At 47.3% G+C, this 24849-nt stretch overlaps 1 protein-coding gene and 1 long non-coding RNA gene across 2 annotated transcripts in view; one reads left to right on the plus strand and one right to left on the minus strand.

Annotated features, from left to right (window-relative positions):
• Positions 1–17255, plus strand: part of crybg2 (crystallin beta-gamma domain containing 2) — a 46685-nt gene extending 29430 nt beyond the window's left edge. Inside the window, exons 8-24 of the mRNA XM_023832020.2 lie at positions 3473–3591; positions 4675–4933; positions 5502–5641; positions 7805–7931; positions 8330–8365; positions 8502–8641; positions 8871–8997; positions 12678–12835; positions 12927–13053; positions 13622–13654; positions 13841–13953; positions 14117–14246; positions 14355–14494; positions 15265–15388; positions 15493–15651; positions 16249–16408; positions 16609–17255. Coding sequence (XP_023687788.2) covers positions 3473–3591; positions 4675–4933; positions 5502–5641; positions 7805–7931; positions 8330–8365; positions 8502–8641; positions 8871–8997; positions 12678–12835; positions 12927–13053; positions 13622–13654; positions 13841–13953; positions 14117–14246; positions 14355–14494; positions 15265–15388; positions 15493–15651; positions 16249–16408; positions 16609–16697 — 2181 coding nt within the window. The 3' untranslated portion in view covers positions 16698–17255. The remainder of the gene's footprint in view (positions 1–3472; positions 3592–4674; positions 4934–5501; positions 5642–7804; positions 7932–8329; positions 8366–8501; positions 8642–8870; positions 8998–12677; positions 12836–12926; positions 13054–13621; positions 13655–13840; positions 13954–14116; positions 14247–14354; positions 14495–15264; positions 15389–15492; positions 15652–16248; positions 16409–16608) is intronic.
• Positions 17256–17370: 115 nt separating this feature from the next.
• LOC111854250 (uncharacterized) lies at positions 17371–18778 on the minus strand. Its single transcript, XR_002840635.2, has 2 exons — positions 18587–18778; positions 17371–18170 (listed from the first exon to the last, which is right to left on the minus strand). It is a non-coding gene; the product is annotated as an uncharacterized lncRNA (long non-coding RNA).
• Between the last annotated feature and the right edge of the window lie 6071 nt (positions 18779–24849).

Consider the following 24849-nt stretch of genomic DNA (forward strand, 5'->3'; position numbering starts at 1 on the left):
TAATTTACAAAGGGGGAAAATGGATGGTGAAGAAATGAAAGAATCCCAGATGACAATGGAGGAGAGGAACCAAATACTCCCCAGTAGGGCGAAAAGCAACCTCTGGGGGGGCTCTGTAGCACATGCTAACATTATAGACAAAGAAAGAGCGGGCTTGCTTGCTAAATAAGGTGTGAACTGTGATCACAGTCAAAGCCAAAATCCACCAGGGAGTCGGTTCTCGGTGCCGACCTGTGCGGGGTGGCAGACTGAGGGCTGCACCCATGATGTTCCGTAGTGGCTCCTTTCTGAGGGCTGCACCCATGATGTTCCGTAGTGGCTCCTTTCTGAGCGCTGCACCCTTGATGTTCCGTAGTGGCTCTTTTCTGAGGGCTACACCCATGATGTTCCGTACCAGCTCCTTTCTGAGGGCTGTACCCATGATGTTCCGTTCCAGCTCCTTTCTGAGGGCTGTACCCATGATGTTCCGTTCCAGCTCCTTTCTGAGGGCTGTACCCATGATGTTCCGTAGTGGCTTCTTTCTGAGGGCTGTACCCATGATGTTCCGTAGTGGCTCCTTTCTGAGGGCTATACCCATGATGTTCCGTACCGGCTCCTTTCTGAGGGCTGTACCCATGATGTTCCGTTCCAGCTCCTTTCTGAGGGCTGTACCCATGATGTTCCGTAGTGGCTTCTTTCTGAGGGCTGTACCCATGATGTTCCGTAGTGGCTCTTTTCTGAGGGCTACACCCATGATGTTCCGTACCAGCTCCTTTCTGAGGGCTGCACCCATGATGTTCCGTAGTGGCTCATTTCTGAGGGCTATACCCATGATGTTCCGTACCGGCTCCTTTCTGAGGGCTGTACCCATGATGTTCCGTTCCAGCTCCTTTCTGAGGGCTGTACCCATGATGTTCCGTAGTGGCTTCTTTCTGAGGGCTGTACCCATGATGTTCCGTAGTGGCTCTTTTCTGAGGGCTACACCCATGATGTTCCGTACCAGCTCCTTTCTGAGGGCTGCACCTATGATGTTCCGTAGTGGCTCCTTTCTGAGGGCTGTACCCATGATGTTCCGTAGTGGCTCTTTTCTGAGGGCTGCACCCATGATGTTCCGTAGTGGCTCCTTTCTGAGGGCTGCACCCATGATGTTCCGTAGTGGCTCCTTTCTGAGGGCTGCACCCATGATGTTCCGTAGTGGCACCTTTCTGAGGGCTGCACCGATGATGTTCCGTAGTGGCTCCTTTCTGAGGGCTGCACCCATGATGTTCCGTAGTGGCTCTTTTCTGAGGGCTACACCCATGATGTTCCATACCAGCTCCTTTCTGAGGGCTGCACCCATGATGTTCCGTAGTGGCTCTTTTCTGAGGGCTGCACCCATGATGTTCCGTAGTGGCTCCTTTCTGAGGGCTGTACGCATGATGTTCCGTAGTGGCTCCTTTCTGAGGGCTATACCCATGATGTTCCATACCGGCTCCTTTCTGAGGGCTGTACCCATGATGTTCCGTACCGGCTCCTTTCTGAGGGCTGCACCCATGATGTTCCGTAGTGGCTCCTTTCTGAGGGCTGCACCTATGATGTTCCGTAGTGGCTCCTTTCTGAGGGCTGCACCCATGATGTTCCATACCGGCTCCTTTCTGAGGGCTGTACCCATGATGTTCCGTACCGGCTCCTTTCTGAGGGCTGCACCCATGATGTTCCATACCGGCTCCTTTCTGAGGGCTGTACCCATGATGTTCCGTAGTGGCTCCTTTCTGAGGGCTGCACCCATGATGTTCCGTAGTGGCTCCTTTCTGAGGGCTGCACCTATGATGTTCCGTAGTGGCTCCTTTCTGAGGGCTGCACCCATGATGTTCCGTAGTGGCTCCTTTTCTGACAGTGTGCTTTGACTCACATCTGACTGCTCTGTGCATCCCAGCCAAAGCCTTATCTGATCGGGTGGAGCTGAAACATTAACCATAAAACAAATTGTAATTCGTTTTATGTGAAACCCCAAGAATACTCATAAAGTAAAATACTTAAATAAATATAAGTAAATGTAAATATTTAAGAGAAAGACAATAGCACCATCTGTTCGTGTTCCATGACTTTTTATCCAGTACAAGGTTGTATTGAACCTGGAGCCTGGTGATTAAACAGGTCAGACACTGTGGCTCCTGAGTAAGAAATTTGCACCCATGCATGAGCTTAAGGCAGGCAGGGTGCAGCAGTGTGGTACCTCATACAGTGTGGGACAGTCAAAATGACAATCAGTGTCCAAATATGCATAAAAAATAGAATGCAATTTAATTTGATGGATTTTTATATAGCGCCTTTCACAACAGTGTCGCCCCAAGGCATTTCACATAGGTGTGATGTAATACATTCCTACGTCATTTATAGAGAAAAATTTACAAAATATTGTAAATTATTTAAGAGAACAGCCCATCTGTTCGTGTTCCATGACTTTTTATCCAGAACAAGGTTGTATTGAACCTGGAGCCTGGTGATTAAACAGGTCAGACACTGTGGACGTCTTCAAGCTCTCAGTTCACGAAACCGCACGTTTTGGACAATGCTGGGAAAGCCGCTTAAAATCGGGAGGAACATGCAAACGCTGCTGCACTGCTGGTGAGGGGGCGGCTGATCAGGGAGCCAGTGCTTAGTTATAATGGTTTACATGTGATGGAACATGCATGTTTGGTTACATGCCAACTATGTTAAAACCCGGAAGCGCGGTAAACGGCAGAATGGCGACCTGTCTCGGCACTGCAGGTGACTGCTCATACCGCTGAGTGAGTGCGCTGATAATCTCACCCTCACACACTCTTTGCCACTCCGGCAGAATTTGCAAGCCGGCTCTGCAGTCTGCATGTACTGTGAGGAGAGGAAGCTCGGCCTCATTTAATTACTGCCGTTCGTCGTTGGTCACATGTCACGCAGCGACTCGAGCATAAATAACCTTTGTAAAAGTGTGTTCCCCGTCGTGCAGTGGGGCGGCGGCCCTTCCTACATTCCTGTGTGCTTATTAAAAAGGGATGAAATGTTTTTGAAGCAGGATGGGTATGAATGGGCCGTGTCCATAGGCCTCCTCCCGCACTCACCTGCGCAGTCTGCACTCATGCCTGGGGGGGCACAAAGTCTCCACCTCCGCTGCATCTCACCTGCTGCTCGGGCCCCCAAGGGCTGCTGCAGCCTCGCCAGCTTTTATTAAGCATTCAGATATATGTATATCAGTATCACTGCGGACGCCTGCCCAGCGGCTGCACACCGGTTCCTAACTTACACACTGACTCTTAACTTTGCATGATTTTAATCACTTCTGTCTTCAATATTTTTATGTACACTTGTAATCTTGTGCATCTTGTGTCCAGCACTCTCAGACATTGTAACATGTATAATATATGCATTATAAATAGACACTGTAATGTAAATAAATATGTGTAGCACGTTGGTGCCCCCTCCTGGCCTATAGCTATCTCTGTATCTGTGTTCACCTCTGTCCTGAATCCTACAGATGCTCATCTACAGTCAGCCTGGTTTCTCCGGGAACGCAATCGAGGTGCGTGCCGACATCATCGACTGCACACCTTGGCAGTTTCCGGAAAGCATCTCTATTCGGGTGGTCAGGGGAGGGTAAGTGAGCTGGCTGCACACAGTCGGGCACAGCCGCACACAGTCACACACAGCCGCACACAGTCGCACACAGCCGCACACAGTCACACACAGCCGCACACAGTTGCACACAGCCGCACACAGTCACACACAGCCACACACAGCCGCACATAGTTGTACACAGCCACACATGGCCGCACACAGTAACACACAGCTGCACACAGTTGCAGAAAGCCACACACGGCCGCACACAGTTGCACACGTCTCCTTCTCCGTGACTCCAGAATCCTGTAGTGTTACCTGGCAGATGTAGGGAAACGCACACAGGCTCTGTCCTTTGTGGGACTTTCCACTGTCACTTCAATGGAATCCACAGGAATCAATAAAGTCAGAGGCCTTGCTCAGGCCCTAAGATACCTGGAACTCAGCCCAGAGATTGGATCGGTCTGAGGATTCTCATACTGAGAGCATGATGTCAAAACATCTGAGCTAAACCAATCATTTGGGACTCATTCGGATCCATTCTGCACTTCAGCACCCAATACCTCACTGATTATAGCAAATAAAAAGTTTTGTAGCTAAAAAGTTTCCTCTAAAGTTATCTCAACGTCTATTGTTGAGAGCTTTTTATCACTGTTTAGATCTTTCGCAGCAGTAGAGAGACACCTGCAGACACAAACACGTACCTGCCACATGTTTAGAAGATTCACTTCACATAGACGCTCGCACTTCACAGCATTACGTCGTCCTGTGGGAATGCTGCTCTTTGGCCTTTATAATGCTCATGGTCCCTGGTACTGATAGGCAGGCGGGGGCCGCAGTCACAGGCTGACAGCTGAGCCTCTGTTTGTTGGTCTGGCCTGGCCAGTGTATCTCCAGCTGCACGCTGCACATTCCTCTGGCCCCTGAGCTAATCAGATTCCTGACTGCTTCCCGGCAGTGGAACCCTTCTAAAGCAGGTCGCTAGTTCTGGGTCTTCCTCGGGTGTGGCAGAGGCCTACTACCCTGTGTTTGGGTCACGACCGGCTCTCACACCTTACCCTCGCTTTTGGCAAATGCTCACCCTCCCGGTTTCTTCTGACTGAGAATTTTCCCTCCCTGCAGCTGGGTTTTGTATGAAAAGCCCAATTTTATGGGCGAGAAGATCGCGCTAGAGGAGGGTGACATCGAGCTGACTTGTCCCTTTGGCAAGAGCGCGGAGGGACCGCAAAACAGACAGGAAAATGGAGAGAGGAATGGGGAGAAAAGTGGGGAGAAAAACGGACAGGAAAATGGAGAGGAGGCTGGACACAAGGACGAGCAGACCGATAACGCTCCAGCGGAAAAGAAGTTTGTCATCGGCTCCCTGCGCCGGGCAGTCCGGGTAAGTGCTTATTCAAAAGTAAACACAGATATCAGGCATCAAACATCAGCATCAGGCATCGCCGTGACTAATTCCACATTTTAATTTTTAATGTTGATATTCACAGCTGCCCGTTGTTTTTATGTAATGAAAGTGTGGCTGCCACATGTTTAACCGTTAAGTGTGTGTCACTCATAGCAACATAACAGCACTGTTCAGACAGCCTGAACTGAGCCTCAGCACAGGCTGTGTGGGCGGGGCCAGCCTAAGGCAGAGGCGGATACACCCCCTGCTTCAGGCCCGGGAGCCACCGGGGGGGCCCCCATCTCAGTTACCTGTCAGAATGGGAAGGAAGATGACAAATGACAATTAGGGTTATTCAAATTTCGCTTTGGGCCCCGAAAAGGGCTGTGCCGGTCCTACCTGTGAGAGACATGTAACGGCACCAAAGGGCTGTCAAATTAAAATACATCTTATGCTGATGTCATGTTTGAGTCATGCATCACCTCCCTCATTCTGGCGAGTTCGCAGACATCGCAAACCTTAAACTTCCCCTAACGCCACTCCCCCAAACTGCATTCGCACCCAGGACTACAGTGTTCCCGAGATCTGCCTGTACCCCGAGGATAACGCAGAGGGCAAGAAGGTCATCTTCAGGGACACGTCACCTGATGCCCGTATTTTTGGCTTCCCGATCAAAGCAAGCTCTGTCATCATCAATGCTGGACTGTGAGTGATGGGATGGGATGGGATGGCACCTCCCGAGATCATGCTGGTGTAGATCCTGTTGGTGTGGCTTTGATGGTTACTGAGCTTCTGGTGAAGATCATGCTACTGTGGCTTTGATGGTCAGTGTGTCTGGTGAAGATCATGCTGGTGTGGCTTTGATGGTCACTGAGCTTCTGGTGAAGATCATGCTGGTGTGGCTTTGATGGTCACTGAGCTTCTGGTGAAGATCATGCTGGTGTGGTTTTGATGGTAACTGTGCTTCTGGTGAAGATCATGCTGGTGTGGTTTTGATGGTAACTGTGCTTCTGGTGAAGATCATGCTGGTGTGGCTTTGATAGTAACTCTGCTTCTGGTGAAGATCATGCTGGTGTGGCTTTGATGGTCGCTGTGATTCTGGTGAAGATCATGCTGGTGTGGCTTTGATGGTCAGTGTGTCTGGTGAAGACCATGCGGGTGTGGTTTTGATGGTCACTGTGCTTCTGGTGAAGATCATGCTGGTGTGGCTTTGAGGGTCACTGAGCTTCTGGTGAAGGTTATGCTGGTGTGGCTTCGAGGGTCACTGAGCTTCTGGTGAAGATCATGCTGGTGTGGCTTTGATGGTCACTGAGCTTCTGGTGAAGATCATGCTGGTGTGGCTTTGATGGTCACTGAGCTTCTGGTGAAGATCATGCTGGTGTGGTTTTGATGGTAACTGTGCTTCTAGTGAAGATCATGCTGGTGTGGCTTTGATGGTCACTGAGCTTCTGGTGAAGATCATGCTGGTGTGGCTTTGATGGTCACTGAGCTTCTGGTGAAGATCATGCTGGTGTGGTTTTGATGGTAACTCTGCTTCTGGTGAAGATCATGCTGGTGTGGCTTTGATAGTAACTCTGCTTCTGGTGAAGATCATGCTGGTGTGGCTTTGATGGTAACTGTGCTTCTGGTGAAGATCATGCTGGTGTGGCTTTGATAGTAACTCTGCTTCTGGTGAAGATCATGCTGGTGTGGCTTTGATGGTAACTGTGCTTCTGGTGAAGATCATGCTGGTGTGGTTTTGATGGTAACTGTGCTTCTGGTGAAGATCATGCTGGTGTGGCTTTGATAGTAACTCTGCTTCTGGTGAAGATCATGCTGGTGTGGCTTTGATGGTCGCTGTGCTTCTGGTGAAGATCATGCTGGTGTGGCTTTGATGGTCAGTGTGTCTGGTGAAGACCATGCGGGTGTGGTTTTGATGGTCACTGTGCTTCTGGTGAAGATCATGCTGGTGTGGCTTTGAGGGTCACTGAGCTTCTGGTGAAGGTTATGCTGGTGTGGCTTTGAGGGTCACTGAGCTTCTGGTGAAGATCATGCTGGTGTGGCTTTGATGGTCACTGAGCTTCTGGTGAAGATCATGCTGGTGTGGCTTTGATGGTCACTGAGCTTCTGGTGAAGATCATGCTGGTGTGGTTTTGATGGTAACTGTGCTTCTAGTGAAGATCATGCTGGTGTGGCTTTGATGGTCACTGAGCTTCTGGTGAAGATCATGCTGGTGTGGTTTTGATGGTAACTGTGCTTCTGGTGAAGATCATGCTGGTGTGGCTTTGATAGTAACTCTGCTTCTGGTGAAGATCATGCTGGTGTGGCTTTGATGGTAACTGTGCTTCTGGTGAAGATCATGCTGGTGTGACTTTGATGGTAACTGTGCTTCTGGTGAAGATCATGCTGGTGTGGCTTTGATGATAACTCTGCTTCTGGTGAAGATCATGCTGGTGTGGCTTTGATGGTAACTCTGCTTCTGGTGAAGATCATGCTGGTGTGGCTTTGATGGTAACTCTGCTTCTGGTGAAGATCATGCTGGTGTGGCTTTGATGGTCACTGAGCTTCTGATTAATTGAATGACTGTTCATGTGTTATTTGTTCTTTTTATTATAGTTGCTATTGATTTGATGTGACTTTCAGTTTCATAATGCTCTGTGCTGTAGTGGTTATAGGATTGATACAGTCATAACTCTGAATACTACATAGGCAGATAGACAGTGAGACTGACATGTCACAGTTATAGCTGCGCCAGTGGCTGCACCCCGGCTGTGTGACACTGGCTTAAATGTGGGATTGTTGGTAACTGGTGGCCACAGAGACAGTAGCTTCTCTGCCTGCTGTCCCCGTGTGGCTCCTTCTCACCTTGGTTGCCCTGTCGTTTGCCAGGTGGCTGGTGTACCCCAAGCCCTTCTTTACGGGGATCCCTCGGGTGCTGGAGGTGGGGGGGTACCCCGACCCTACAGCATGGGGAGTCAAAGAGCCCTATGTGGGCTCCTTGCAACCGCTCAAAATTGTGAGTGTGAGCACACAGCCGCCCGCACCGAGACATCACACCCGCACTGCGGTCATGGGCTACTATCAGTATTCACATCAGCAACCAGTCTGCCAGTGTCATTTCACTGGCAGACTGGTGTCTATCATGATATCTTTGTGTAATTAACACTACAAACAAATTATTTATTATGCTTTCTCAAAATCATGAAACCAGCAATGTAGAAAGCAGACTTTTTAAGCTGTTCTAAGCCCTCTGAGAAGATGCTTTGTAGTGGCTTTTTCATGCATGTGTTTATTATTCATCAATATTCACTAATATGCATGGAGGGGGCCCATTAATAATTAACCTATCAGTTCACTAGTGTGCTGTTTTAGTGTGTGGGGTGTGTTGCGTGACTCCTGTTTGTCTGATTATAGGGAGAGCCCAGAGTGGAGTTTCCCAATGATCCAAAGGTACGCATGTCCAGCCACAAAAGTTCAGCCTTATTAAAGTGCGAATTTCAGAATGGCACCAGTTGCTGACATTGACAAATTTTTGCTCTGTTTGTGTATGTATGTGTGCTGACCTGGCGCTCTTTTGGGTTCTCAGCTGGTGATCTACGAGAAGCCATACTTCACAGGGAAATCTCGTGAGATCTACACCAATATGCGCGACTTCATCACTCGAGTAGACACGAATCAGAACACCTTCATGTACAACGTTGGCTCTGTGAAAGTGCTGGGCGGCTGGTGAGGACATCTGCCGACACTAGGGGGCAGCAAAGGGAGGAAGAAATTTATGGGCAATGCATGTGTTTGAGTGTGTTACTAATCTGTCTGCTTTTGGATGATAATGTATGAGTGGATGCGGTTTAGTGTGTGGGGGCCAGTCAGCTTTCAGTGCCCTTGTGGCCTCTGTGTACTCCCCTGTCCTAATGGGTGTTTAGTATAGCTGACTGCATGTGTTTTCTGTCCCCAGTTGGGTGGGCTATGAAAAGGATGGCTTCCGTGGCCACCAGTATTTCCTGGAGGAGGGAGAGTACCATGACTGGAGGGTCTGGGGCGGCTGCGATGCAGAGCTGCGCTCTGTGCGCCTCATCAGGGCTGTAAGTGACACCGGCCGCCCACCCTAAGCAACCTAATAGAGGTGCATAGCGACTACATCCTCTGTGGTAACACTTTACTTAAGCAGTCTACTTTAGGGTGACATGTAACCGTCATAAGAATTACATAAGAATGACATGACACATGTCATGCACATTAATGACACATTATTGATGTTTATGACTGTTGTCATAATGTGTCATTTGGTTTTTGGAACCAAATGACACATTATGACAACAGTCATAAACATCAATGATGTGTCATTAATGTGCATGACATGTGTCATGTCATTCTTATGTAATTCTTATGACGGTTACATGTCATCCTTATGTAGACTGCTTAAGTAAAGTAAAGTGTTACCTCATCTGTACCTGAATCCGTGTTTGTATCTGTACCTGTGTCTGTATCCGTATACGTATCTGTATCCATATCTCTGTCTGTATCTGTGTCATGTGCGAACGGTACTATGGGGATGAACAAAAGAAAGGGATGAAGGGGGGTCAAAACTGGGAAGCAGACATAGGGATCATGTGGGAACACGAGCTGGGGATGACGTCGATGGCTGGCCTGGGGAGCACAGGACCAGGAGGCACTCTTATATGCCACTGATGAGGAGCAAACGAAAGGCCTCTGGTGTGATTCACATGAGGGCTGAAACAAGAGGTAAGACAAATGAGCAGCTAAGGGGAGAATGAGAGGGGCAGGGATGCAGGGCGTGGCAGTACCCCTCACAAAGCCTGCACTCCAGGCACGTGAGACAGCCCGGGGAGGGGATCCATAGGGATCAATCAACAGGGCAAGGGACAAAAGGGACACTGGATGGGGCATGGGATGACAAGGCACTGGACGAAACTCGACAAGTCAGGATGAAGCATCAGATGAGATGAGCAGGGACTAATGGGGAAGATACGAAACAACACAGAGCACTAAAGACAGCATGGAAACCATGAAACACAACAAGGACCAGAACAAAGACAAGTTAAGGGTCACCAGGATCAGGAACTAACAACCAGGGGGAAACCACAGACCAGGGAGAGGGAAAGGTGGGGCAGGGCATTGGGGCAAAAACTGAAATGAGGCAGGAGAGAACAGGGTTGAGCTGGGGGGGCCTCTGGACCCTGGGAAGTGGGGCGTTAACCCTGGGACATGAGCCCCTGTGGGAGGCCAGCAGGACCAGGTAGAGCCAAGGGACTAGTAGGGTCGGGGCTGAGAGGCACTGTGGGACCTGCAGGGCAGGGATTGAGGGGTGTCGCTAGGACTGCAGGGCAAGGGGGCACCACCAGTACCGTAGGGCAGGACCCGGAGGGAGAAGGGGAACCTGAAGGGTGAGAATAGAGAAGGGGGCAGGAACAGGAAGGCCCTGAGGGACCTACTGGGCAGGAGGGCCCTGAGGGGCTGGCACGGCAGCCGTGGATGGCTCCGGGGGTCCATGGAGCGGGACGCAGGGCCAGATCAGAGGGCTGCTACTTCAGGCAGATCCTCCTCTGAGTTCACTCTCTCAGAGCAGATGACAGCCAGGAATACAGGTTCAGGGCTGGTGGCCGGTGGAGGATCGGGCTTGGGCTAGAAGCTAACAGGCGATCAAGCTGGAGCTGATGGGCTGATGGCCACAGGTGAGCAGCCAGGTGAGCAGGCAGGAGCCACCGGAGCGCCAGGCGACGAGCAAAGGTAGGCTGTGGTGCCCAGCGGCGAGTGAGGCTGGTGGAGCTCGGCATGGGCACCTCAGGGGACTGACGGAGTCCGACTCAGGCACCTCAGGAAAGGGACGGAACTTGGGCAGAACCACAAGAGATGGACCAGGAACCTTGGGAGACCGGTGGAGCTCGGACACCCCTGAAATCGGGCAGAGCTCATTCACCTCGGAGGCTGGGCATAGCACCCCTGGCACTTCAGGAAGCAGGAGATACTCGGGCACTTCAGGAAGCGGAACGGCAAAGGCCTCATGGGGCTGGGCGCTTGCGGAGCGGTGGGGCCTCCAGCTCAGCCCTCCCTCTTAGTCTCTGCTGTCTGTGGCGGGAGCTAATGGAAGGCTTTGGGTGGCCAACCGGTGAATCAGAGGTCGGCTTCTGGGAGCCAGTGGATAAATTGGCGGCCAGCTTCGGGGAGCCAGTGGGCGGATTGGCAGCCTTGTCTAGGTCGGGCACCTTGCCGGCAAAAGGCTTCACCTCCACTGGATCTGGTGTGCCCACTTTGTCCCAAACAGCCTGGAGTGTGTACCCTATTGCCGCCACTTCCATTTTGGGGATGTCAGGGGTAAGGGTGGGTGCTGGAGGCAGTCCAACCTTTTGGGAGAGAGATGCACCCAGCAGCCTGGAATAAGCTCGGAGCAGGTACTACTGATCAGCGGGTAGCATTCCAGCAATTCAATGGGGCTTGAGTAGTCCCCCCATTCTGTCATGTGCGGACAGAAAAGAGGACTCAAGAGCAAGGTATTGGACAAAAAGGGTCTATTGTGCTATGGGGATGAACAAAACAAAGGGACCACAGGGTGTCAAAACTGGGAAGCAGACACAGGGTCATGTGGGCATACGAGCTGGGGATGACGTCAATGACCGGACTGGGGAGTGCAGGAATAGGAGGCACTCTTATATGCCACTGAGAGTCAAATGAGACTCTTCAAATGAGAGGCATCTTGTGTGAATTACACCAGAGCTGAAACAAGAGATAAGACAAATGAGCAAGAGGTATCATTAGGGAGAGAACAAAAGGGGTAGGAATGCAGGGCATGACAATCTGTATCTGCATCTGTATCCATGTTTGTGTCTGTAGTAGTATTTGTATCTGTATCTCTTCAAAAAACAAAATGATCTGTGTTTGGACAGAAGACCGGAAGTATGCATGGTTAATACTGGAAGTCCCATTGAAATTGTATTATCTAACCTATTATTCTCTGTAAATGCAATTGTTGTGGCTTAACTAAACTAAGTTTTATGGATTGTCTAAACTCCCCCCTTTAACTGGGGGACATTGAACAATCAAAAGTTGAACAAAAAAAGTTCTATAAATCAAAAGATTCTGTTTTGCATTGGAAACAGAAACTATTTATGGTAAAGATATATAGGAAAATCTTCAGTTGAAGGGAATAAACTTCAATTCAATGATACAGCATTCACGATTGATGTTAACATTACTGCAGTTCGCTAGGGAAACATGAATTATGGCTGAACAATGATAATTACTTAACAGCAATACAATGTACAGTAAAACATTTTTTTTTAATGTTTTGTTTTTTTTTATGAAAGGAATTAACACATACAGCTAAAAACAATGATTTATGTATAGGTTTAGGGGTTCGAAAGAAATCTGCATATGACACTGATACGCTATGCCCTCCATGCGAGTTCCCCAGAGTCACCGCTGAGAAAGGTCTGTTCTCAACGCACTGCCTGATGTGTTCTAGCTTGGTGGGTTGACTTCACTAGTTAGTGAAGTCCTGTGTTTCAAACAGAATGGGCATTTATATGGCCATTTACAATGATACAAATCGATTTGAAGTAACATAGACACGTCAGTGATGGAGCTGACTTTTTCCCAAATATTGACATAAAAAATATGTTTACAACATATTGTCTGTGTGTTTCTGAATCACATATTTGTATTCGGGTGCATCCCTACTGGCCGAGGCTTTGCCCTACTCATGTGATAGACACGAGGCAGAGGTGACGCTCTCCCGTTCTGGCAGGACCTCTCCGAGCCCATGCTCGAGCTGCTGGCACTGCCTGAGGAAGATCAGCTGACGACGGAGGAGGAGCAAACTCTGGAGGTGACAGAGGCCATCCCTGATGTGGAGCTCTTTGAATTCCAGACCTCGACCAAGTCCATCAACGTGCTGAGCGGGGCGTGAGTTCAGCGCCGCCCCGGTGGTGCTCAAACTGATTGTGCCCGATGTTAAACTCCTAACAGCTGATCCTGCCAATTTTGCTCCCCCCAGGTGGATTGCCTACTCCCACGTGGATTTCTCTGGGCACCAGTACATCCTGGAGAAGGGCTTCTACAGCTGCTGCTCAGACTGGGGCTCCGAGGACAATCGCATCTGCTCCTTGCAGCCCATTCTGCAGGTGACGGGGGGGGAGACAGACTGCATGTTTAAACCAAAACCTCGCCGAGCAGGAGACACGGAGCCGGCAGCAGAATCTGATGCATTCTCTGTCAGTTATTAAGTTTTAATATTAGTAGAACTGTTAGAACAGCGTGGCATGACCCAAGTGGGGAATGGAGGGTGACGATCCACTTGCGGTTTATTAAAGAAACTGGACACACAGGGTAAAACTACAAAAGGACCACGAGAGGTCAGAAAACAAACAGGGAAACACAGTAGGGACTAATACAAAGACAGAGGGAACAGGATGGGCAGCAGCACCTGCTGGCTAAACAGGGACCGAGCACATAGCACTGGGATGGACGGGCACCGACCCTGACAAGAACTAATGGCTGTTTTTAAGACTCTACAGAAGTTTATATAATATGAAGAGTACAGTTATATCAGAAAGATTAATAGTGATTTTGGAGTAGGATAAATGAGAAGTTCCTCCCCAGGCTTTGCTGTAGGTCATCTGTTTCTTTGCTGTGTTTTTCTGGCTGTCCATACGCTGTGTTTACCGTGCCCTCATTCTGTTTTTGTTTCAGGTGCCGAATGGAAAAGTGAGCTTCAAGAATGAGGTGAGATCAGCACATTCTTTACGCAGAGCTGTCTTGTCTGTACCCATAGCTAAAGCATTAAAAGAGAGAATAAATCTTCTAATGGCCCCTGAGCTGTTCACTGCATTGGCAATCACCTGTCTTCGTTTTGTTATTGAGCCGTTTCCCATGGCGACATGGGCCACGCCTTCGATTCTCGCCCCCCAGGTGATGCTCTACTCCGAGCCCAACTTCCAGGGCACCTGCCGCGTCTGCATGCAAGACCTGGAGATCCTCCCAGAAACCATCAAAATAATGTCCTGCAGGGTCCAGGGTGGCAGGTGAGGATGCGCCGGAGAGGTTGAAGAGGTGCTAAGCAGGAGAGGACAGGGAGGTGGTGAGCAGGAGAGAAAATGAAAGCTGGAGTGTAGAGAAGGTTCCTGTTGGGTTTCAGAAAGAGTAGTTGCACTGCTTTCCTGACTTCAGATTGTTCGTGTGTTTCAGCTGGGCATTTTACGAGGACCGTAAGTACTCGGGAAACATGTATGTGCTGTCAGATGGGGATTATCCAAATCTCACAAGCATGGGCTGCCCCCTCAGATGCTCCCTAGGCTCACTGAAGTCCATCCCGATGGTGAGCACCCTGAACATTGTGCCCCCCTGCTGGCCACCCCATGTTCTGCATATTGATCAAAATTATTTGAATAACTTTAACGGATGGATGTCTCTTTCTCCCGCCCAGATGTTCACAGTCCCCTCCATCTCCTTCTTTGGCATGGAGTCTTTTGCGGGGCGGGAGTTTACCATAGAGAACGAGGTACTGAATCTGCTGGGTGAAGGAGTCAACAACCACGTTTTGTCTGTTAAGGTCAACCGTGGCTGGTAGGTGTCTCCATCATAAACAAACGCATATCAATTCATTCAACTTATTCTATTAACTGAATTATTATATTGAACCACTGCTATGCTCATTGACTGATCAGTCCATATTAGATTTAACCAACGGTCTTTTTTAAGTACAACGCTAACTGTTGACTTTAGATTGAGAGTGTTTTTTGGTTTTTATTTCGTGTTTCTGACCTGTGGCTCTGTGGGAGGCACTTTTGCCTCACAGGTTGCGGGTTTGAATCCCATCCCTGATCAGCGGGTGTGGACTTTGCATGTTCTCCTTATGTTCCACTAGTTTCCTCATGGTCCTCCCATGTCCTCCCACGGTCCAAAGACGTACATCTCTAAATAGTCCATAGCGTACGTTTATGTTTCTGTCTTGCGATGGACTGGCATCCTGTTCTGCGGTTATCCCAGCCTTGTGCCCATTCGCCTGTTCTACTCCACGTCTAGCCTGCCAAATGTCACAGGATTCTAGTCCAAGTGTCTGTCTGTCTTACATGCAACCTTATGATTCCTAATGTTATAAAAGAGCCAGGTAAAGGCCATGAATGAGAACATGGCACCAGACTGCTGCCTTCTGGCGAGTACAATCAGCTAGTGTTGATCTGGAGATGTGTAAAGTGCAGGAGACACTTCCAGAGAAAAATCTGAGCTAATTGGCCCAGTGCCTTGAGGTTTGTTTGTACAGGGTTGAATATCGTTAATCTGGAATATCATTGTGTGCTATTTACTAAACCTGTCTGCTGCCCTCTTTATTGCAGTTGGGTGCTGTGTGAGTACAGTAATTACAGGGGGCGCCAGATCTTCCTGGAAACCACGGAAATTCCCAACTGGCCCAAATTCAGTAACCTCCCAACCATTGGCTCACTATACCCAGTTAGACAGGTCTGTCCCTGTAATATTTGCTGTCCACATATTTGTTTTTCTGTTTTTCCTGTTTTTGTTTTTCAAGAAATAACCCTTTGAACGGTTTTTGTGTTCTCCCACAGAAACGCTGCTACTTCCGCATCAAGAACAAGGAGCGAGGTCATTACCTGTCTGTCCAGGGGAACATGGAGGAGATGAAGTCAGGTCGGGTTGTGGTGACGGAGGAGGTCGACGGCTTCAGTGACATTTGGTTCTACCAAGATGGGATGATAAAGAACAAGGTACCAGCTAAAACATCTAGAGCAGGGGTTTCAAACTGCAGTCCTGGGGGGCCAGAGCCCTGTGAAGCTTAGTTCTTTCCCTGTTCCACCGCAAATGATTCATCTCAAGAGCTGTGAGGTAATTAGCACCATATTAGCACCAGGAGGTGTAAGGAGGTGAATCAGGTGTGTTAAATGAGGGGAAACCGAAAAATGTGCAGGGCTCCGGCCCCCCAGGACTGCAGTTTGACACCCCTGATCTGCAACTACTTCCCACATTCTGCCTACAAATAGGTGCTACCCCTGCCAGGTTTCATTCATTCATTTCTGTCTTCGTGATCTGACAGTCCTCTATGTCATGAGAGATTGAGGTAGTCGTCGGCTAAGTCCTGTGTTAAGTGAAGTTTTCTGATGACGTCATTACACATGAGTAATTATGCTTTGCAATGACTCAGAATCAATATTACATGAATAATCCCTCATATATTTTACCTTATGGTAATGTGATTTTGTCCCTCTTCAATTAAAACACACAAAAAAACGAATAAACTCTCACTTTCCCAAAATAAACAACCTCAATACCCCCCCCCCCCCCCACACACACACACACACACACAGATGGCCCCCTCCATGAGCCTGCAGCTGATGGGCAACGTGGAAGCTGGGGCGAGGGTGATGCTGTGGGCAATGACCCGCACGCCCATCCAGACCTGGTCTGCCTGCATGGCTGGACCCATCGCCAACCTGACCTTCCCAGACTTGCTGCTGGACGTCAAGGGTGAGTCAGGGGGGAGTGACCTACATAATGGGCTCCTTGTGCGTCTTTGACATATTATTATTAATATCTTCCATATTCCTGCTCAGATGAGTGGAGGATGGATGGATGGATTGATGGATGATGATGTGGTTTTCTGGATCTTGATGCTGGTTATTGTACCATGATACAGCATGCTAATAGTCACCCCCATATCTTCCCAGGGGGAAAGACCTATGACCGGGACCACGTGGTCGTTCTGGGGCCGGCTGAGGAGAGAACCAGTCAGCAGTGGGAGCTGGAGCTGCTCTAACTGGTGCAGGGTGACTCTTTGGATACAGCCTTCGGGGTCTTGGTGCTTCGCTGGTGGGGAAATCACACAGACCGCCTGCTATGCTCACCTACACACGGACCAAACATGCGCTGTGTTCATTAGCAGAGCGGAGCGTGGCGGTCGGCATGACTACAGGCAGCGTCTGTGATTGGTTCCAAACGCTCTGCTGATGCTGGATGCAGGACTGGTTTTTTTCTTCGTGGACACATGTATTAATATATTGCTCTGTACAGTGTATATATAGGTTGGGCATGTGAGCAGTAACTCATCCTCATTTAGGAAAAGCTTAATATAATATCATTTCTCTATGGGTGACGTATGCTTGACAAGGTTGTTTATTCCGTGTTGTATTATGTGCTATACACTGAAAGTCACTGCCATTGTTTACAATGTATTCGCAGAATGACAGATCTTGGACTTTGCTGAAGCTTGTGACATATTTTTATACTGGCAAAATACAAACTGATATGTGCTTGGTGGTTTTACAGTCATATATATAAAAATAAACCTTTATGTGAGAGTTTTGATTTGATTTGACATGCTGTGCTTATGCAGTCCCTCATTGTCGTCTTTTCCATCTGCATTATTATTATTATTTATTACTGTTATGCATTAAATAAAATACCGAAAGCTCATTGACTATAGCTCAGGGTAACGGTGTTGGGAAATCTTTTATTTCCTGCATTTTGGGGTTTAATTCTTAGTCATTTTATTTTAATCATTAGAAAAAAAATACAAACCTGGATGACAAGAGCAAAGGAATAAAATTGTATTTTAAAAAGGATATATGCTTTTCAGTATTGAAAGCCATCTATATATTTTCAAAAATATTTTATCCAACTGTATAGGTAGATATGCATTGATACTATTTGCTTTTAATTTTTAGTTCTTGACATGAAGAAATATGTAATGTAATGCCTGAGTAGAATATCAGAGTAATGTAATGTTGGAGTATAACTGTAGAATAATTGCCACATGCATTGTCCATGTTTGGTTTCAGTTCATCCTCTCCATAAAACCTAGGATTTGCACTCTTCCCAGGTTTCTGCTATTACCGCTCTTATGCATATGACATACTCAGCTTAACAGGGTATGAAGCAAAACAGGAATTATGGAGCTTATCAGCATGAATTTCTTGCTAGCTGGGCAGCCGCTGTTTGTCTTGGACGCTGCCATGGATGCTGTGCTCACGGTGACTGCTGATGAAGATGCATCAGTCACAGGTGACGTGGTTGAAGTTTCCGTTTGTAGAGTAGGTCTGGCTGTTGTCATAGACATGGATGTGTTGGTTGCAGCTGTTTCAGATGTTTCAGTGGCAGCACTTTGTATTGACAGTAACATGGCGGTTGCTGACTCTGCAGTTTCGGTGATTCCAAGATTGGAAGTGACAAAGATTTCCATGGTTTCCATGGTTTCCATGGTTGTCATTGCTGGTTCTTGCCCTGCTGTTGGCTAAATATTCCCAGTAAGACATCATACAGATGAATATTTCCTCATGTACAGTAAATAACTAAAGCCACAGAAGCTGACACATGTTGTAAAATATCATTGAACTGTTGTTGAGCTATAGCATTTATTATTGAACCGTAACATTTTATATAAAGCTTGAACATTACCAAGGTGGTTTATTGTTAGGTCAAGAGAAGAAAGCACCTTAGGAAGGGTGTGTTTTGTGGACTGATTTACACATTTATGTTTAACATCGTCTCAGTAATTAGTAAAGTCTTCCTGAACAATACACAAATATTAATTCACTGAGGAGGAATTTATACACAAAATGCCCTAGTCCTCAGAGATGCCAGTTGCCCAATTCAGCAAAATGGTTATTAGTATTCTGTCTTCAGATGTATGACCTAGGAGTTACGTACCTGTGCACTGGTGGACATCAAGACAAGCAGAGCGTGAATCAGGTACATTGTCCTGGTGGTAGGGGTGACGTCCTTCCACTCAGTGATGCTGACGCTTGCTTACAATGATCCAGAAGCTGTGCTGCCAGCCAGGGACGCGTCAGTAAGTTGTTCTAACGGTCCAGTGGCAGGTTATATACTCCGCTTTCTCACTTACACACCTACCATATCAGACGGTTCACATCCAAACTTGTTTAGACTTTGTTTCCTCAAAACCCAATTTACTTCCCATGGAAGTAAATCATTTCTTCCTTTTTCTTTCACCTTTTGTAAGTTGAGGACAATGATTTAGCTAATATGGGAAAAAATATATGAAAGAAAAACTTATTATTAAACGTTCATGATGCTGACATACAAACCTTATGCAGAGCAGGGGGAGTAAAGGCTGCAGTAACAAACACCAGCTGTGTCTCAGTGCCACGCCTAGTTATTATTCATTGCAATCAAAGTGTATTAAATGCATTCAATCTAAGTGTATTAAATGAACCATTACAGTAATGTAAACCAAACAACCACAACACAGCTGTAGGTAAATGTACATTTTAGTTTAAGGCTCCGAAATAGACTCTGAGGAACGTTTTTGTACCATTGGGGGCACATTAATGTTGTTTGTACCTTGGGGAGAAAAATTGAACCCAGGCTGTACCTGTCATGGCGGCGCATCACGAAGGATAGATGCTCCACATTGCAGGTCTCAACAAAGGGGCTTATTTACCATGACAGAACACAAAGGGAGAACCAGGAAATAAACGGACCACAAAGACAATGAACACAAAAATTACAACTATGATATGAGAGGACTGAGGAAGGAACATAACACCAAAAGATGCAGGAACTAACACATAGTAACAACCACAATGACTGACTGCAGAAACAAGGCAGGGACAGGTACATACTGCATATACACATAGATAACAAGGGTAGGTGTATGCTATAACAAATTAGGTGTGGTTAAAACAATTTACAGGTGGGGTCAATTAACAGAAGGTTCAAAACATCAAGGGAACCTAAAAGTAGGAACAAAACAAGGAACAGTAACTGAAATACACAAAGGAAACATGAGAACACATTATGACACTGATGTCAAACTAGTTGAGGCTGGCCTCTGGCCAACCTCGGAATCACAATGAAGGGGGAGTCTGGACTGATGGCCGACTGCTTAACCTGTTAAGCCGTGCAGCGGCCGGGGGAGCAGGAAAACACACTAGGGTAATTCCAAACGGGATGGCCAGAAGGAACAGGGCTGGACAGGTACCGATTCTGACGTATATCCTTTTTTCTGACAGTGAAATATAGTCATAAATTTGACATCTTCTTCACCTGGGTAGATGCTTATAGACTTTCAAACAACTTTGATGTATGCATTCGCAAGCAACAACAAACATATTTTTGAAAGGGTTTTTTTTGTTTTGAGGTGGTAATCAGGTGCAGAACTTCAGACCATCCCATAATGTTTTCTTATGAAACTCACCTTTTGTGGGTGGATTGGTGGCTCTGTGCCAGGAAATGGAAGGTTGCTGATTTGAATCCCATGAATTCCTCTGTTGGGCCCTTGAGCAAGACCCTTAACCTGCAAATGCTTTGTCCTGGGTATGATGTTAATCCAGCCGTCTAAGCAGGTCCTTTGACTTCCAGGGAAAACTTGGGGCTTGGCTCTCTAGCCACTGGAAAAAACACCTCACGTTGGTCCATTGGGACTAGCGTGGTGCTGAGGTATCACCTGCCACATGGCTGCACTCAGGTTCTCATCCCTGAAGTGGTTTGTCATGGGGCAGGTGCAGCAACGCGCTGTAATCAGCGCATGCCCCTCACCTTACCTCACCTTTTGATCGTTTTGTGATTCGAGTGTAAGTACTGTACCAAGCAAATTGCCAACTTCGTTCAGCTGGCTGGAGTGAGATTGTCAATTCAAAACACGTCTGCACGCGCATTTGCATGTATGTAACAGTTTTATTACCTTGTAAATTTTCTTTAGGGTTGTTGCAAACCACCCCAACCCCTTCGATGTAGCTAATTTTAGGTTTATAATGGAATAATATAGATTTCTCATAAGATTTCTTGCATAAGCATGAGAGTCTGGAAGCGTGAGTGTCACGCCAGATGTATCAGAGTTGGCAGCCCTAACAGTGTAATGTTTAGCTCTGTGATGATACATTAAGAGACAATAGCTCAGCCTCCTACAGCCTGAATTTTGATCTTAAGGGCAGCTCATGTACAGCCAGTCAGGCAACTCTTTACTCTGTTCTTGAATTGAGGTTCCTTCTTCTTCTTTAGTTTCACTCCTACACATGTTCTACATTTATTACCGGGGGAAACACAGGTCTCCTGAGCTGTGGGCCATCACAGGGCCACCATATCGCTAACCCCGAAGTTGGTGCTCAGCAGAGTAATCAAGTAGATGATGTACAGGGTGTTGGACAATGAAACACAGGCCAAAATAGTGTTTGAGGTTTCACACTTGTATTTGACTGATGGCACATTCCGTAAGTAAGAGCAGAGTGTGAAGGTTTAATTAGCAGAGCAATAGCACAGCAGTACATGAAATATTGCAATCCACACAACATAATGGGAGGCAGAGTTCAACAGGGGCCAAAGTGCTGGTGCGCGTCTCGCTGGTGCATCTGTGACCAGGACAGCAAGTCCTTGTGGTGTAGAGAGCCACGGTATCCAGGGTAGTGTCAACATACCACCAACGGAGGACAGACCACATCCAGCAGGAGTAACAGCAGATAGAAGAGGAAGCTGTCTGACAGGGGCAGCTGGGCCCTAACCTGGACTGTATCCAAAAAACATAAAACCACAGCTGCCCAACTCACTGCAGAATTAAATGTACACCTTGACCGTTTCCACCAGAACTGTTCGCCTGGAGCTCCACAGGGTCAGTACTCATGGTTGGGTCAGAATCCCTCTGGCCACTGTGTAGGCCTTGGAAAGCCAGGTGTGCAGGGTAATGAGGCAGGTAGCTTTGGCTAATCCCCGGCCGGCTGACTCTCGCCTCAACATCATTTATACTTAGAGTTTGTATTTTATTCTCTCTCTCTTTCATTCATCTCAGCTTCCATCATCATTTAGGGAAAAATAAGGTATGTATGTGAGCTTTTTCTGTTCTTCCTCTTCAAAGTCTGTTTAATCGTATTTGACATTTGTACATTTTGATATGTATATATTTAATTTCTTGTGAATGTGAATGTGTTGCCTTTTCCCAACTCTGGTACCTTTGACTCTGTTGTTGTCTTATGTAGTTTATAACCTTTCATCATTCGCATTTTTACCTTACATTACATTCATGACAACCGCATATCTGAATTCCATCTTTTTTTGATATTTTGAAACAACTAAAAAGTTATATTTTACAAATGTTGCACAGATTTCTGGATGATATTTACCATGCTTTGCCCCTACCTTACCCAATCATTCCAATGTGAAAACATCATTTTAAGATTTTTTTTGCAAATTATTTTAAAATAAAAAACTGAACTCTCCTATTTCCATAAACAAGAACAAAAACAATGAAAAATACCAGGTTGCATAAGACTTGATGTCAGGGAAAATGGCTGAAGCATAAGATTACTGAAGCAGCACTCTGAGAAGGAAATGGGAGTTTTCCCTGATAATTGGTACACTCAGACCAACACAACACAGATTAAGGCCACCATGTTATAAGAAATCAAGTTACTTCAGTATGCAGGTTGTGGTCCTTCTTCTAAGGTGTGGTCTTGCTGCTATTATCACCTAAATTCCCGAAATTACCTGACTTTTATACCTGTTTTCACGCCTCTTCCTCAGAGTAAAGGAAACAACACGAATACCAGTAGGTTACAATCTGAACAAAATGCTATTATACTGCCAGGCCACTAGGAGGCACTCAGTGCCATGGGGAGAACTGGCACAGGAGCAAAAACAAGATCAGCAGTGGGCACTGGGACGTGCTGAGCACCGAGGTGCCATTATGTTTGGTTGTCTTCATAGATGTTGTGCATTTTGTCGTTGTCGTCATGGTCGTTGCCGTGGTTCCGTTCGTATTTGCTGTTGTTGCATTTGTGGTTGTAACATCTGAGCTGTTTGTCACTGCTGTTGGTGTGTGCGTCGTTGCATTGTGACTTTCAATGGATGAATTTGTTGCTGATTTGACAGGCAAGAAAACCTTCAGGAAATGAAGTATGAAAAGGTTATGTACTTGGTTATGTATACAGAGATTGTATTGCAGAATTGTCACCAAAACTACACAGTATAGGTTTCAGCTCTGGAAAAAATTGAGACCACTCTGTAGTTTTTAAGAATCTGCATTTTAAAATCCTGGTTTAATCCTAGTTCTGCTGACTGTCGGCTACACTGAGCAGCAGGCTGCTTCCAGGCTCAAAATTTCTAAGAGCAGTACACAAGAACGACCAGAAACCAGCCAGGTTAAGGGTGGAAACGATTTTCTAATGCCAGAGATGACTGTCAACTTATCCAGCAGTGCCTCATAAATCAGAGGATGACCTCAAGTGACCTTTTAAAGCAATGGGAAACATTAAATGCATGTGTGAAGTGCACTGCTAGGACAGTTCATATCAGGCTCCTAGAAGCAGGACTGAAGTCCCATAAAGCGAGGAAGAAGCCCTTCATTAATGAGAAGCAGTGAAAAGCCAGGCTGCAGTTTGCAAAACAATGTATATTTTACCCAGGCGCATACCCATAAATTGAGAAGTGAGTGAAACCGAAAATTTTGCTGAGGTCTATTAATTTTTTCAGAGCTGTATATAAGAAGTACATTTTTCTATATTACCAATATATGGTTCACCCATACATTTTCCAGCCATTCATCCAGTGGAGCATCATGCAGAAAATCTCCCAGTACAATGGGTACAATGAACAAGCCCAGGGCACCTTGGATAGGATGCTGCTTTGTCACACATTCAGAGACACTGTCGTGCATTACGACCCGTTCAGAGCCGGCGGCTCACCCAAGACACCGATTCAAAGCCCTATTCAAAAGAACCACAAGCCATCCTAGACATGGAGAGTCACCTTGAAGTTATTTGATTGCTTTCGAATTTGGCGTCCTTGTTTATTTTTAATGTTCTTTTAAATGCAGTACAGCGAATATGCCAAATGCCCCGTTCCTTTCCTGCGGGCACCTATATGCCACCTATGCGCACAGCTAAAGCCCCATTCTCCTGGATGAGTGTCCTGAAGGACCAGCTTACCTGCAGGCTGACCACCAGGGCCAGGATGTAGAGTCCCTGTGTCAGCTGGTTCATACTGGATCGAAGGGGTCTGTTCAGGTACAGGTCAGTCTGCGGCGCTGCTGGAGGGGGCTGGTCTCTGCTGGGTAAGTGTGCACCAGCTGCGTGTGGCTCTGGATTTTATATGCCCTTCCCATTACACCCCCACCCCCCTGCCCACACCAAACACAGGGAGAGGCCCACTGCGGGTGGGACTATACGCCCTGCTGCCTTAGGCTCACCTGTGGAGCACTGGTCAGGTTCTGGGCATGACCGGATTGATGCCCCTCCCCTTAAGGGACGGAGGGACACCAGGAGCTCCCTTTGGCCGTGCAGGGCCCCTCCCTGTGCGTAGAGCACTGCTGCAATAACCAGCCAGGCTCAGGGCCCCCCAGGGGTCCGTCATCTCCTCGCTACGGGGGATTCGGTTACTCTGCTCCTCCGTCTTTTGGCATTTTCCGTTGTCCTTCTTTCCTGCATCATGAACAATTCAGTATAATAATGTTGTGATGTAATAATTATGTATTGTCACATAGTCGCCTTGGGGCAACTATGCCATGAAAGGCACTATATAAGAATGAATCTAATTAAACTGAATTAAAGCTGTAAATGTTTAATAGAAAGGGGTCACATGTTTGAGTTTTGAACCAGGTAATTCACTACCTTGGAACGAGGAAAATCTTACACAGTCTTTAACAAGCAGGAAAGTGTGACTATCAGGTCCACCATATCGATGGGATTGGGTGCTAATGTGGAGGCTGGCGTCGCGCCCGGGTGTACCCTAGGCAGGCCGCCCCCAGCTGCCCTGTGCGGGGGCCGTGGCTGGAAGCTAGATGGATGGCAATGCAGCACTCGTACAGAGACGAATGTCCGGGGTCTGTGAATTAATCACTCATTTCCCCTTAATATGCTGAAAGTGCTTCCATCTGTTTGGTAATCTCAAAAAACAATCACATCTCCTCTTGCCTCACCTCAGGATGTGTGCGTCAAGTTGGCCCCGGGGCCGCACAGCCCGCA

The sequence above is a fragment of the Paramormyrops kingsleyae genome, chromosome 23 (genome assembly GCF_048594095.1).
Source record: "Paramormyrops kingsleyae isolate MSU_618 chromosome 23, PKINGS_0.4, whole genome shotgun sequence".
Classification (NCBI taxonomy): domain Eukaryota; kingdom Metazoa; phylum Chordata; class Actinopteri; order Osteoglossiformes; family Mormyridae; genus Paramormyrops; species Paramormyrops kingsleyae.